This window comes from Littorina saxatilis, linkage group LG6, assembly GCF_037325665.1.
Source record: "Littorina saxatilis isolate snail1 linkage group LG6, US_GU_Lsax_2.0, whole genome shotgun sequence".
In the NCBI taxonomy this organism is placed as follows: Eukaryota; Metazoa; Mollusca; class Gastropoda; order Littorinimorpha; family Littorinidae; genus Littorina; species Littorina saxatilis.
Window position 1 is genome coordinate 44,868,472 of NC_090250.1, and position 12,953 is coordinate 44,881,424.

Sequence of the window (12,953 nt, forward strand, 5' to 3'; positions counted from 1 at the left end):
AGCCTCAGCGACCGAAACGCTGACGAATTTCAGGGGCACCAGGACCACAAACAACGTGACAACCTCCAAGACAGAGGCAATGAACTACACACTGTCCAGGAAACTCCTGAAACTTCAGCCCTTCAACTGCAAAATCCAGACCATCAGATCCACAGTGACGATGAAAAGGTTCAAAGTCATCAAGCAAGCATTGATGAAAAGGCTCACAGTCATCAAGCAAGCATCGATGAAAAGGTTCAAAATCACCAAGCAAGCATCGATGAAATGGCTCAAAGTCATCGAGCAAGCATCGACGAAAAAGATCAATGTCATCCACAATTTCGTCAAAATGATACAGCTGAGAAACAGCAGCAGCAGCACCCAACTGACGCCTTCCAGTCGCACACGATGATTCAGCAGCAGAACCCACAGCAGGCCATTGTCGGCCCAAGCCCGTTTCATTTCTCTCAGGATGTCCAGCAATCCCATCCAGTCTCTGACCAACAGGCAGGCGTGTTCTGTCTTTTCGAAGACACAAGCCAGAGGCCTCAAGGTTTCGTCACTGGAGGAGATACGAAGGAGCTGCTTCAAGTTTCAGACAATATCTACAGTGGTTTTAACATGCAGCAACAAACTACAGGTGTAGGCATTGGGCCTGAGATGAATGGTCTAAATCAGAACACATGTTTCGTCAACGCAAACAATCACCAGCAAGCAGAGTATGTTCAGTCGTATAGCACTGGGATGATACCTTCATCTGTAGAAACTGTCACGGCCGATCAGCATACCTGGCAGTACCCAGCCTCCCAGATGCAGCAGCTTCCAACAGGGAATAACGGTCCCATACATGCACAACCAATGCTCTCGTCGGGGCTCCCTCCTTTCTTTCACCCAATGAGCACCCCCTTCTTCACTCCAGTCAACACCCCTTGCTTCCAGACGCTCAGTACGCCCTTCCTTCAACAAGGCACGCCCCAGTTCTCTCCCGCCAACTTCTTTCAATTCCCACCTCCGCAACATCTACTTTCCTTCGACATCCAGAGTCAGATGCAAGCGTTGCCTTACATGCTCCAGAGCCCTTGTGGTGATAGTCCTGCGCCCACTTCGCAGCAGCTTGGAATGACAGACAACGGCCTTCATGGACAAGGGTATCAGCCTCTAACGCCTCTGGACACGCCGTGTGGATTCGCCGGGAACATTCCTGTGGTGACATTTTCACACGCTTCAAGCACAGGCGTTCTTCCTGGGAACACTGCGTTTTATACACCTTCGGGTGGACCTGGTGAATACTAAACTAATATGTGTGTCGATTCCTTGCTATATTTCTGCTGCCAATGCCGTGTAGGTCTGCACATACTGACTCGTGACACCAGCTCTTGTCGGGAACAGCGTGTTAACAAATACCAGGCGATGATGTGTGTCGATTCCTTAATAGATTTCTGCTGGCAATAAGTAACTTTGCACATAATATGCTTACACTGACAGAGATGCTTTTGTCGGAGTCAACTTATGATATGAATTTGCGACCATATAAAAGTTGGGTTTAGCAGACAGCAAAGGATAATGTGGACTCCTTGCAAGATCCCTGGTGCCGACGGAGTGTGAATGTCTGCAAATAATGATACTAACAGAGAAGTGATACTGATACTACGAGAAGTTCTTACAGGTACAATGTACCATTGTGGCCACAAGCTGAGATTAAATCACAGCAAGTGATACGTTGATTCAATTATAGATGTGTGCTAGCTGAAATAAGTTACCTTTAGATGACCATGAACTTGGAACTGTTGTGCGTTTGTGTTTTTTTAAAATTTTTATTGCAAGGAATCATGTCCCGGCATCACAAAGAACAGCTAAAGGAAACCCGTGAACAGTCAACGACGCCAAAAGCAGTTGGCATAAACATTCCTGTTTTAGATTTAGTTCAGCTCATGGGTACAACGTCCGCTTGCAGTTTTATGTACAAACTTAACATTAGAACTCTTCTGCTGTCGAACTGATGGTTTTATTTATGTTCTTTGATTCGGTTAAGATTCGGTTATCAGTCTTACGTACATAACAATTTCATTGACCAAATAGTACTACTTTGCTTTCAGTTTTGGTGAGCTATACATTATTCAAATGCGTGATAAGAAAGTTTGACAAACTAAAGGAATGTTTGCTTTGATTAACAGAAACACACCTGCGGCTCGATAGAAGCACTAGCAAGTAAAAATGTTAATCGTGTTCATTACAATTTTAGTACCCGCATAAAATCTACGGCTAATTATGGGACTTCCTGAGCTGCATTGTTGGTATCTCGTACTTACTTACAGCCGGCATCGTCCCGCGCACATTGTGCTGACTTCCCAAAATCTGTAGTTTACCATAGAAAGTTTGACGCAAACCCAAAGATTTTAGCAGCATCACTGATTTGATTTTACTATTTATTTGAAGTGTGTTTTATCTAACGTTACAATGTGCTGTAAATAATGTTGTCGGTGCTTTTATAATCTTAATTACGCGGTGTATATACGTGCAAGATATGTGATGAAAAAGTGCTTTTACTGCCTTGTCTGTTGTGTGTGCGTGTGAGGGTGTTAGCGTGTGTGTGTGTGTGTGTGTGACAAGAGACAAACGACTTCATTGCAACCAAGTGCAAAACACTAGGAATATTCTTTGGCTTGAGACAGAACACACACACACACTGCGCAAGTATAAAAGTGGTATCTGGAACTTTTTCTAAAAACTAGTGAATTACAGCAAACGTCTGTCGCTAGTTTGACACCAAAAGGCTAGGTGGGGAAAAAAAGTGAGGAGTCATGACGAAACGATAATTCCCCTTGCACGTACAGATAACTAGTAGGATAATGCTTTCTTTGACACGAACACAGTGTCAACACTGAACACAGTGTTGACACTGTGAAATGTATTCAGATTTCCAAAGAACAGGGCAAGATTGGGTTCCGTTAATTTCTTTTAGTGTGTCGATGAGTTATACTGCTGATACGTCATTCACCCTATAGCCACAGCTGTCTTGAGCTTTGCATAGTCAGTTATACTGCTGATACGTCATTCACCCTACAGCCACAGCTGTCTTGAGCTTTGCATAGTCAGTTATACTGCTGATACGTCATTCACCCTACAGCCACAGCTGTCTTGAGCTTTGCATAGTCAGTTATACTGCTGATACGTCATTCACCCTACAGCCACAGCTGTCTTGAGCTTTGCATAGTCAGTTATACTGCTGATACGTCATTCACCCTCTAGCCACAGCTGTCTTGAGCTTTGCATAGTCAGTTATACTGCTGATACGTCATTCACCCTACAGCCACAGCTGTCTTGAGCTTTGCATAGTCAGTTATACTGCTGATACGTCATTCACCCTATAGCCACAGCTGTCTTGAGCTTTGCATAGTCAGTTATACTGCTGATACGTCATTCACCCTATAGCCACAGCTGTCTTGAGCTTTGCATAGTCAGTTATACTGCTGATACGTCATTCACCCTATAGCCACAGCTGTCTTGAGCTTTGCATAGTCAGTTATACTGCTGATACGTCATTCACCCTATAGCCACAGCTGTCTTGAGCTTTGCATAGTCAGTTATACTGCTGATACGTCATTCACCCTATAGCCACAGCTGTCTTGAGCTTTGCATAGTCAGTGCTGAAGGGATTGAAGAGCCTTGAGAGCTGCAACTAACAATGACTGTGTGGGCAAGAGGTGACTATGATAAATGTAACAATATTAGCCACGTCTTTACTTCGTTAGTTCCCTTTTTACATTTAGTCAAGTTTTGACTAAATGTTTTAACGTAGAGGGGGGAATCGAGACGAGGGTCGTGGTGTGTGTGTGTGTGTGTCTGTCTGTGTGTGTGTGTGTAGAGCGATTCAGACTAAACTACTGGACCGATCTTTATGAAATTTGACAGAGTTCCTGGGTATGATATCCTCAGACGTTTTTTTCCATTTTTTTGATAAATGTCTTTGATGACGTCATATCCGGCTTTTCGTGAAAGTTGAGGCGGCACTGTCACGCTCTCATTTTTCAACCAAATAGGTTGAAATTTTGGTCAAGTAATCTCCGACGAAGCGCGGACTTCGGTCTTGCATTTCAGCTTGGTGGCTTAAAAATTAATTAATGACTTTGGTCATTAAAAATCTGAATTGTAAAAAAAAAAAATTTTTTATAAAACGATCCAAATTTACGTTCATCTTATTCTCCATCATTTTCTGATTCCAAAAACATATTAATATGTTATATTTGGATTAAAAACAAGCTCTGAAAATTAAAAATATAAAAATTATGATCAAAATTAAATTTTCGAAATCAATTTAAAAACACTTTCATCTTATTCCTTGTCGGTTCCTGATTCCAAAAACATATAGATATATGTTTGGATTAAAAACACGCTCAGAAAGTTAAAACGAAGAGAGGTACAGAAAAGCGTGCTATCCTTCTCAGCGCAACTACTACCCCGCTCTTCTTGTCAATTTCACTGCCTTTGCCATGAGCGGTGGACTGACGATGCTACGAGTATTGCTGCGTTGCATTGCGTTCAGTTTCATTCTGTGAGTTCGACAGCTACTTGACTAAGTATTTTCGCCTTACGCGACTTTTCTTTCTTTTTTTTTAAACATTTATTGAAGTTTTGACTAAATCTAGTAAATGTTTTCAGATAGACTAGCTGGGAATCGATACGAGGGTGGTGGTGTGTGTATACAACGATTCCAATAAAGCTATCCCACAGACTGTCATGTAATTTCTTGCTGAAGGGACACACACACACTTCATATCAAGATTAAATTAACTTATTGGTTTAAAACTTAGGATGTGTATACTACAATAGTTATCTTGTACTTGTATGTTATGAACCCATACCCTGTTGCAGAAGATAGCTTTGTGAATCAAAGATACAGATATTCTTAAACCTGCACTTGTGATTATCAAGTTTGGGGTCATTTGCATCAGCAATATAATAAGCACAACAGCATCAGCAATATAAAAACAAGTCAAACATTCTTCGGATGTTTATTGCAGATCACACTTTACACAAAAAAGCAAATGCTCATCATGACTCACCCTAGTCATTTCTATATGATGGCTGTGGCCTAACAACGCTCATTTCTAACTCCTGATTCCTTGGTGAGTCAAAAAGTGATGCATTGAACAACTGAGGTGCTTATTAATTACAACAGTTGGCGATACACTTACACAAAGCCATTTACACCATTCATGAAGGCTGCATTATTCCATGAAACATTCATGAATCATTCAAACAAATTTGACACTGACAGCAGTTCATTCTCACCACCTCAAGTCATTTCACAGTGTTAAGCACATATCCATGCAACTAATATGCTGACTCATAAAAGTGTGCAACAGTGTGTGTGCAACAGTGTGAGTGTGTGTGAGTGAGTGAGTGAGTGAGTGCAAGCTTGCATGTGTACGTGTGCATGCATGCAAGCATGTGCGTCCATGTTAGCAATTACACATACATGTGTATATGAACAGGCATGTGTTCATGTGTGAGTGTGAGAGAGAAAAACATAAGTCAATGTCCAGATTCAAAGTGATGAAATAATTCTTCTCTGGCGCTGCTCTCTGATGTACTCCTCCATTTTGTCATGGCCAGTTGGGGGAGGGGGGTAGTAGTGTTTGGGTGGTTTGCCCTCCCTCAAGCGCACAAAGTAATGGACGTAGCGATAGTGGACAATTCCGTAGCGTGGCCCCATGTGTTTGCGAATTCCCTTCACCACCCTTCCCTTCCCCACAAAGGAGTCACCTGCAGAGACAAAATGTGTGGGTAAAACAGCTGATCATTGAATAACAGCAATAGCAACAACAACAACAATAGCAAAGTCAGTGCATTTAAAAATCGTCAGAAGATTATGTATGGTGAGATAAAATAAAAATAAAAATGAAACAAGAGGCGAAGCCATCAAGGCTCACGTAAGAAATCGACAAACAGTAACACAAACTCAATCACACACACACACACACACACACACACACACACACACACACACACACACACAGAAAGAGCATAGGTGAAACTGTGCAAGAAAGCGAGACACTAGATCTAGATCTGTCTGTCTGCATGTAGCCTACTTACAAGGACACGACTGCCAACTAGTCTCGGCGCGCTCAAAATAATAATGACCGAGACTGTCAGTACTTCCTTCGCGTGACGTCTAACCCTCTTACGTCATAATGTGACGTCAATGTAATGTGACGTCTTCAAATGTTAGAGTTTCTACCACAGACATACACACGCACAGACGCACGCACGCACGCACGCACAGACAGACAAAGTTACGATCGCATAGGCTACACTTACGTGAGCCAAAAAACAGGGGTACACATGATCTCTCCATTTTTATAACAGACTAAAGAGTCCCTTTTTCTATACTAAGTAGTATAGTGTAAAGAATGGGTACCCTAAACGACAACAGCAAAGCAACATAAATATAGTTTAGATTAAAAACAAAAATCAGTCTTCAAAAATGTCTTGTCAACTATTGTTTCTGAATATAAATTACAACACAAATCCATACACTTGAGCGGACAGTAATATATTCTGCGTTAATGGGCTGAAACTCTCTTATACACACATGTTTTTGCATGCAGTGATTTTGAAGTTTATGTTTGTTTTTTCCTGTCTTTCTTTCTTTCTTTCTTTCTTTCTTTATTTGGTGTTTAACGTCGTTTTCAACCACGAAGGTTATATCGCGACGAGGGAAAGGGGGGAGATGGGATAGGGGAAAGGGGGGGGGGGGGGGGGGGGGGGGGGGAGATGGGATAGAGCCACTTGTTAAGTGGTTTTTTTTTCCTGTGCCATTTAGGCAATTTTCACACATTTCAGGAGATAATGTACAACAAAGAACAATTCAATGCATGTATACAAAACTGTGTAGATAGCCCCATGTGTTACTCAAAAGCACATAGAAATGAATGAGTAAACAGCAATCATGAAACTTGAAAGTCTTCCAAATACAAACAGCTGTTGCATTTTCAGTTGGGCTGTAACTGAGAAAGGTCTGTTTTATGACTCGAACAAGCCTAACATAATACGTCCAAAGAAATGGGGGTCTAAGGGTTGAAATATTGTCATGTGAGCCTATCCAACAAGAAACCATAATTTCCTTTACCGGTCTGTCAGAATAGCAATATACTTACATATCCAGAGGTTGGACTTAAATTCCACATTATGATCTCTCACTGCGATTTCTTGGGCCTCCTCCAGTACCTTAAAAGAAAAACACCATACCTTTCATAAAAGCTGGCCGATGTGAATGCGTGATGTATTGTGTAAACAAATTCCATCTCACACGGCATAAATAAATCCCTGCGCCTTGAATATGTGCGCTATATAAATTGCATAAAAAAAATAAATTAAATAAATAAATAAATAAATCCCTGCGCTTAGAACTGTACCCACGGAATACGCGCGATACAAGCCTCATATTGATTGATTGATTGATAAAGCTCTATTCCTTCTCAGCTCACAGGAAGTTTTCAGAACGATTCAAGCCTTAACAAAAAGAATCCTAAACAAATGAGGCAGAGCGCTGTTTAGAGAATAACAAGCATTGAAATGAACAAGCGACTTTCATCCATTTCAAATTCAATGCTTGTTGTTCTCTCAGGTCCCAGGAGATAGATTCTGAATACATCTCACTAACTCTATTACACGTCGTATGCATTTAGAGTGCTTATGTCCCTTTGTTTATCACATCTCAAGCCTTAACAGAAAAGCCATACTAAACTGATAAAACTTGCTAGGAATGGATTTTAACAACATTTCATTTTGTATGATGCATACAGATAGCTTGTGTCTCAATTTAAAATAGCACTCGTAACAATACGCCCACTTCAATACATTATTCTCGGCGTCGTTCATGGTTTGTGTCTAATAAGTCACTACTCTTTTCATCTTGCTATAGATTTCCTAAGTCTCAGAAGAAATCTTGCAACAGATGAAAGAATGCTTATTGAATTTTTAAAAGATCTTGTGCTCTCTAAATTTGGTGGTGAAAAAAAGGAAAGAGAGAATGCTTTATGTCCTACAGGCTAAATACTTCGCCTCGGACAAGATATGGGTTATATGATTCGAGTTTTACGCCCTCACGGCTTTTGACGAGATACACAAGTGTATGCGTGTTTAGGTGGTACATGTATCAGCCATCTGCACTTATGGCAGAATGACCAAGATCTTTTACGTGCCATTGTGGTGACACGGGGGTGGGACATGGCTTCCGTCTCAGGGTCTGCACATAAAGTTGACCCGTGTCCGTCCTGGCCCGAATTCGAACCTGCGTCCTTTCGATCACAAGTCCAGTGCTCTACCAACTGAGCTACCGGGCCCCCAAAATTTGGTGGTACAGTAGAACCCCCCTTTTAAGACTTCCTCCATTTTAAGACCTTGCTTTTTCAGACTTTCTGTTCATAAGCTCTGTAATTTTACCTCCATTTCAGGACTCCCTCCTTTTTAAGACCTGGTTTTCTCTGATTTGTGGAGGTCTTAAAAGGGGGGTTCCCCTGTAGCTCAGTGCATGTTTTACTCTGTTTCAAGAATCAGTACAAACCTCGAAAACTTGTTTTGCTCCTTTTCTCCTGTAAAAACTCAGCTGCTTCATGGCTTCATCAACAGACATACCACGGATCTGAAACCGCAAAAGCGTACAAGTCAGAAAAGCACAGCATATATGTGACCCTCCACCACGAAATGAGTCGCATGTCACCTCGCGCGGTTCTGCGCTGGGCTTAATACAAGTCCGGGGAGTGTCTGGTAACAGAGTGAGGGTCACCTTAGTCACTGGCTTATAACTCATGCAGTTTTTGCTCTTTTTTAAAACGGTTTTCACCACTGGATAGAGCATAAAAAACTCTTTAGAAAAATGTAAAAATATGAAAATCATGCAAAGGTGAGATGCGACTCATACCCTCGTGGAGGGTCACATATATCATAACCACATTTCCTCTTTCATCTTTGAAATTTGTTTATGAAGATTGTGCAAGCAAGCACATATTGCCATGTTAATGCACGCTAACTCGCAACAAATGTTCACCACATGACAAGACAAAGATACAGCCATGTCAAGAAAACTTTCTTGATTCAAAAATAAAAAACTCAATAGCCACTGCATAACACAAAACAGAGAGACAGACAGACACTGAAACAGAACCCCCTGTGAGTGGCTTACCATGACCGCTATGTACCACATTTTCTTTGGGCTGTACTTCATGTTGAATCGTGAATGACACACTTCCTGTAACACAAGAAAAATTGTTTGAGCATACTCATTCAGCACATAAATCATTAAAGTACTGAAAAAATGATAAAGCACACTTGGGTAGAAAAAACAATTAGTCAAAGACACCATTCTCCTCATATCTAGTCAACTGGTTCTTAAAATAAAAGAGTTGGATCTCCATCTCTTGACCTTTCTTTCTTTATTTGGCGTTTAACGTCGTTTTCAACCACGAAGGTTATATCGCGACGGGATCTCTTGACCTTACATATGCATGTATAATTAGATATAATAGATAACAATCATTGTGTGTGTGTGTGTGTGGATGTGTGCATATCACATTTGTGTGTGTGTGTGTGTATGTGTATGTGTGAGTGTGTGTGTGTGTGTGTATATGTGAGTGTGTGTGTGTGTGTGTATATGTGATGTGTGAGTGTCCATACACATGTGCACTCATGTACATCTGTGTATGCATGCATGCTGCAGTTTGTGCATAAAAAAAAAGGAACGAAAAAAACCACACACTTACTGCTGGTCTGATTGATTCATCCTGCTCTGTGGGAGGGTATACAACAGTATTGTATCTGTTCCATTTCTTGGACTCCATCTTCACCCCAAAGTCTGGCCGCTCTTCAAACTCGGTGTTGCGGAAAATCAATAGTGGTGATGCTGTGTGGACTCCCCTGAGCTGTGTAGCGCTGGTGTCCAGGTTAACTGTCTGGGGAACACCGCACACCTGTAGTCCACAGACTGAGGCCCATGGCTGCTGGATGGCTGGACACCTGCAACATTTGCTTGTTGTAAGTTGAGAAGCAGAAGAAAAAGAAGGGACACTGGCAGGCTGAACAGGCTGATAAAGAAAGCGAGTTCTACTGTAGGCCAGAGCCTTGACACCCTTGAAGTCCTTGTTGAAAAAAGGCTTGCCAGTAAGTCCAGAGCTATTCTGTTCGACCTAGGGCATCCCCTCCACGACGCACTGATGGATCTCCGCATCACACGGAACGCTCGGTTTCTCATGCCTAGGTGTCGAACGGAGCGTTTTCGGCGTTCTTTTGTTCCTGCAGCTGTGAGATATTTTAACAGCAACCGAGCCATTGTCCTGGCCACAGACTATCAGTGATGCCTTTTAAATGTACCTCTTAGTGATAGATTTAATATGATTTGATGACTGTTTGACCTTTGATCATAACTAGTGCTGTGATAATGAGCTTTAGCACTGTTGTGATGGTGTTGACACTATACTTGCCCAATTGAGTCTAACTACCTGATGGCTAATCTACTGTGATACCTGTGATAACTGATGATGATTACTGTGATTGGTTTTATGTGTTTGGTTGGTCTCTTCTTTTGGTAGTGCAATAGCGTTAATTATGGATTGTTGTTATCATCATTTACATAAAAACTTATCTGTTAATCCAAACAATGATATAATTACTGTGATGTTCTTAACTACACTTTAACATGGAATGTATGTATGTATGTATGTATACATGTATGTATGTATGTATGTATGTATGTATGTAGGTATGTATGTAGGTATGTATGCATGTGTGTTGGTGTGTCGGTGTGTCAAGTGTGCAAGTAAAAAGGGTATTGTAGTTGTACATATTACTTTAGATATTTTTTTGTTATCATGGGTTTTATAAATTTTCTTCTCTTCTTCTTTTATAATTATTAATTAATGACCTATATGTGCTGATGACCAATTTAATTTCCTTTGTTGGATCAATAAAATGTTATGAGTTATGAGTTATGAGTTATGTATACATGTATACACACACACACACACCAACCACATGTTGAATCATAATATATTTCTTTGTTCTTTCTTTTCTTTCTTTCTTTTTCGTTCATGGGCTGAGACTCCCACGTTCAATCATGCTTTCGCATGAGTGAGTTTTTACGTGTATGACCGTTTTTACCCCGCCATTTAGGCAGAATACACCAATTTCGGGGGAAGCATGCTGGGTATGTTCGTGTTTCTATAACACACCGAACTCTGACATGGATTACAGGATCTTTTCCGTGCGCACTTGGTCTTGTGCTTGCGTGTACACACGAAGGGGGTTAAGACACTAGCAGGTCTGCACTTAAGTTGACCTGAGATTCGAACTCACGACCTTCCGATTAGGAGGCCAATGTCTTATCACTACGCCACTCCTGTCATTTCTTTGTTCAAACTTCAATGATGCTAGATAAGCGTCAAACACTATTTGCTTTTCCAATTTTTATTCTGTCAAGCAATGAAAGCAAAGTTCAAACCAACGTCTGAAAAAGATTGAACAACAAAGACAGAGTTAATGAAATGAAATAACATGTAATGAAATCATAATCTTCTAGATGCATCATTTTTTTCAACACTTAGTCTTTGCAAACGGACAACCAATTTATTCAATGCTTTTGCTAGCTAGCTGCTCTTACTAGTCTTAACAATTTCAAATCATGTAATAATTCTTACTAATTGTGATCATTTCTTATAGTACTTAACTTATACCAGTGTTTCATGCATCTCAACTTATTTGTGACCACTGCTTACCTGATTGTAAGACTCAGCTGTGCTAAACCTGTTGATAAAATGAAACAGAAATATATAAGACAATGCATTTGGAATTTGATCATTTTTACCAAGAACATACTCCCATTTTTTGTATTAAGATTCAATCAATCTCACATTCTTATTACAACACCATTTATTAAGGGGGTTAAGGCTACAGCAAAAGCATCAGTGCAATCTTTTCAGAACATGAATTGCTAGAAACTCCACAGTTTGACATATAATTGTGTCAAAATCATATAACTTTCAAATAATAATACTTTAAATCACGGCACTTTCTACACACAGTAATTGAAAAACAATCTTTTCAAGCGAGTACTTTCAGCAGGGGCTCACATCCATGAGAGATGGCATAGGACAAATGTCCTGGACAATGTAAAAGCGATAGGACATTTGTCCCGGAAAAAAATTAATAGGACCTTTTTTGTCTCGCAACAAAACGGACACTAACAGCATGGTTTTGTCTGCTTGGAGAGACACATCGTAGCAAATCAAACTACTGTAAATTGGAAAGTAGTGACAGTTTCCAGATCAAATGAAAGCATAATCGGACAATAACCCCTTTGTGACAAAAACAATAGGACATATGTCCTCTTGCATGAAAAATGTATAGGACATTTGGAAAAAATATCCGTGTATGTCCGATGTCCGACGTGGATGTGAGCCCCTGTTTCAGTCTCTAGTATGCGGTCATTCCACAAATCTCTTATCACCACTAACTTGACTTAGACAGGCCCCTCCTCCTCCCCTCCCCCCCTCCTCCCCCCGTGGCACTTTCGCCAAGTGCTGTCCGTTGCGAAGATGACCAACAGACTAGTGATCCCTGCAACGTAAAAGATCCAGCTAAAACTAAAAGGCTGCTCCTGAAAAAATGATGCGTGTGCAAACACGCAAACGTCATCAAAAAGACTCTATATAGTGGTACACAATGTACACAGGATGTTATGCTCTCCACTAGAAAGCCGAACATTGTTCAAAGCACAACATCCATTCTGAACATCACTGTCATCAGTCTCACATCTTCTCAAGGGCGCTGCCATGATGCTTTTTTTCTTCTCAGTTGTGATAAGTCGCAATCACCAGAACTTCGTAAATAAATTATAATTTTGAGGTATAAAGAATTAGAATTGAATGTCACTGATTAGAAATGTTTAAACAAAATTCAATAGTGCATATGATATTTAA

General features: G+C 40.7%; 1 protein-coding gene across 2 annotated transcripts; it reads right to left on the reverse strand.

Annotated features, from left to right (window-relative positions):
- Positions 1-4,977: 4,977 nt before the first annotated feature.
- Positions 4,978-12,828, reverse strand: LOC138969319 (large ribosomal subunit protein uL22m-like). 2 transcript variants are annotated; one of them, XM_070342084.1, is made up of 7 exons: positions 12,787-12,828; positions 11,751-11,778; positions 9,744-9,996; positions 9,167-9,232; positions 8,549-8,626; positions 7,140-7,209; positions 4,978-5,745 (listed from the first exon to the last, which is right to left on the reverse strand). In XM_070342084.1, the coding sequence occupies exons 1-7, from the start codon at positions 12,806-12,808 to the stop codon at positions 5,528-5,530; spliced, it is 735 nt and encodes a 244-aa protein (XP_070198185.1). In that variant the 5' UTR covers positions 12,809-12,828; the 3' UTR covers positions 4,978-5,527. The 2 variants fall into 2 exon arrangements, with proteins under 2 accessions (XP_070198185.1, XP_070198186.1); XM_070342085.1 differs by lacking the exon at positions 12,787-12,828 and adding an exon at positions 12,737-12,776.
- Positions 12,829-12,953: the final 125 nt, after the last annotated feature.

Bases quoted from the DNA above. Each gene is read 5' to 3' on its own strand.
- LOC138969319 (XM_070342084.1), bottom strand. From the start codon at position 12,808: ATGGCAGCGCCCTTGAGAAGAT. The intron at 9,233-9,743 runs GTAAGTGTGTGG...CTTGTGTTACAG, and splicing joins ATGAATCAATCAGACCAGCA to GAAGTGTGTCATTCACGATT. The intron at 5,746-7,139 runs GTAAGTATATTG...TTGTCTCTGCAG, and splicing joins TAAGTCCAACCTCTGGATAT to GTGACTCCTTTGTGGGGAAG.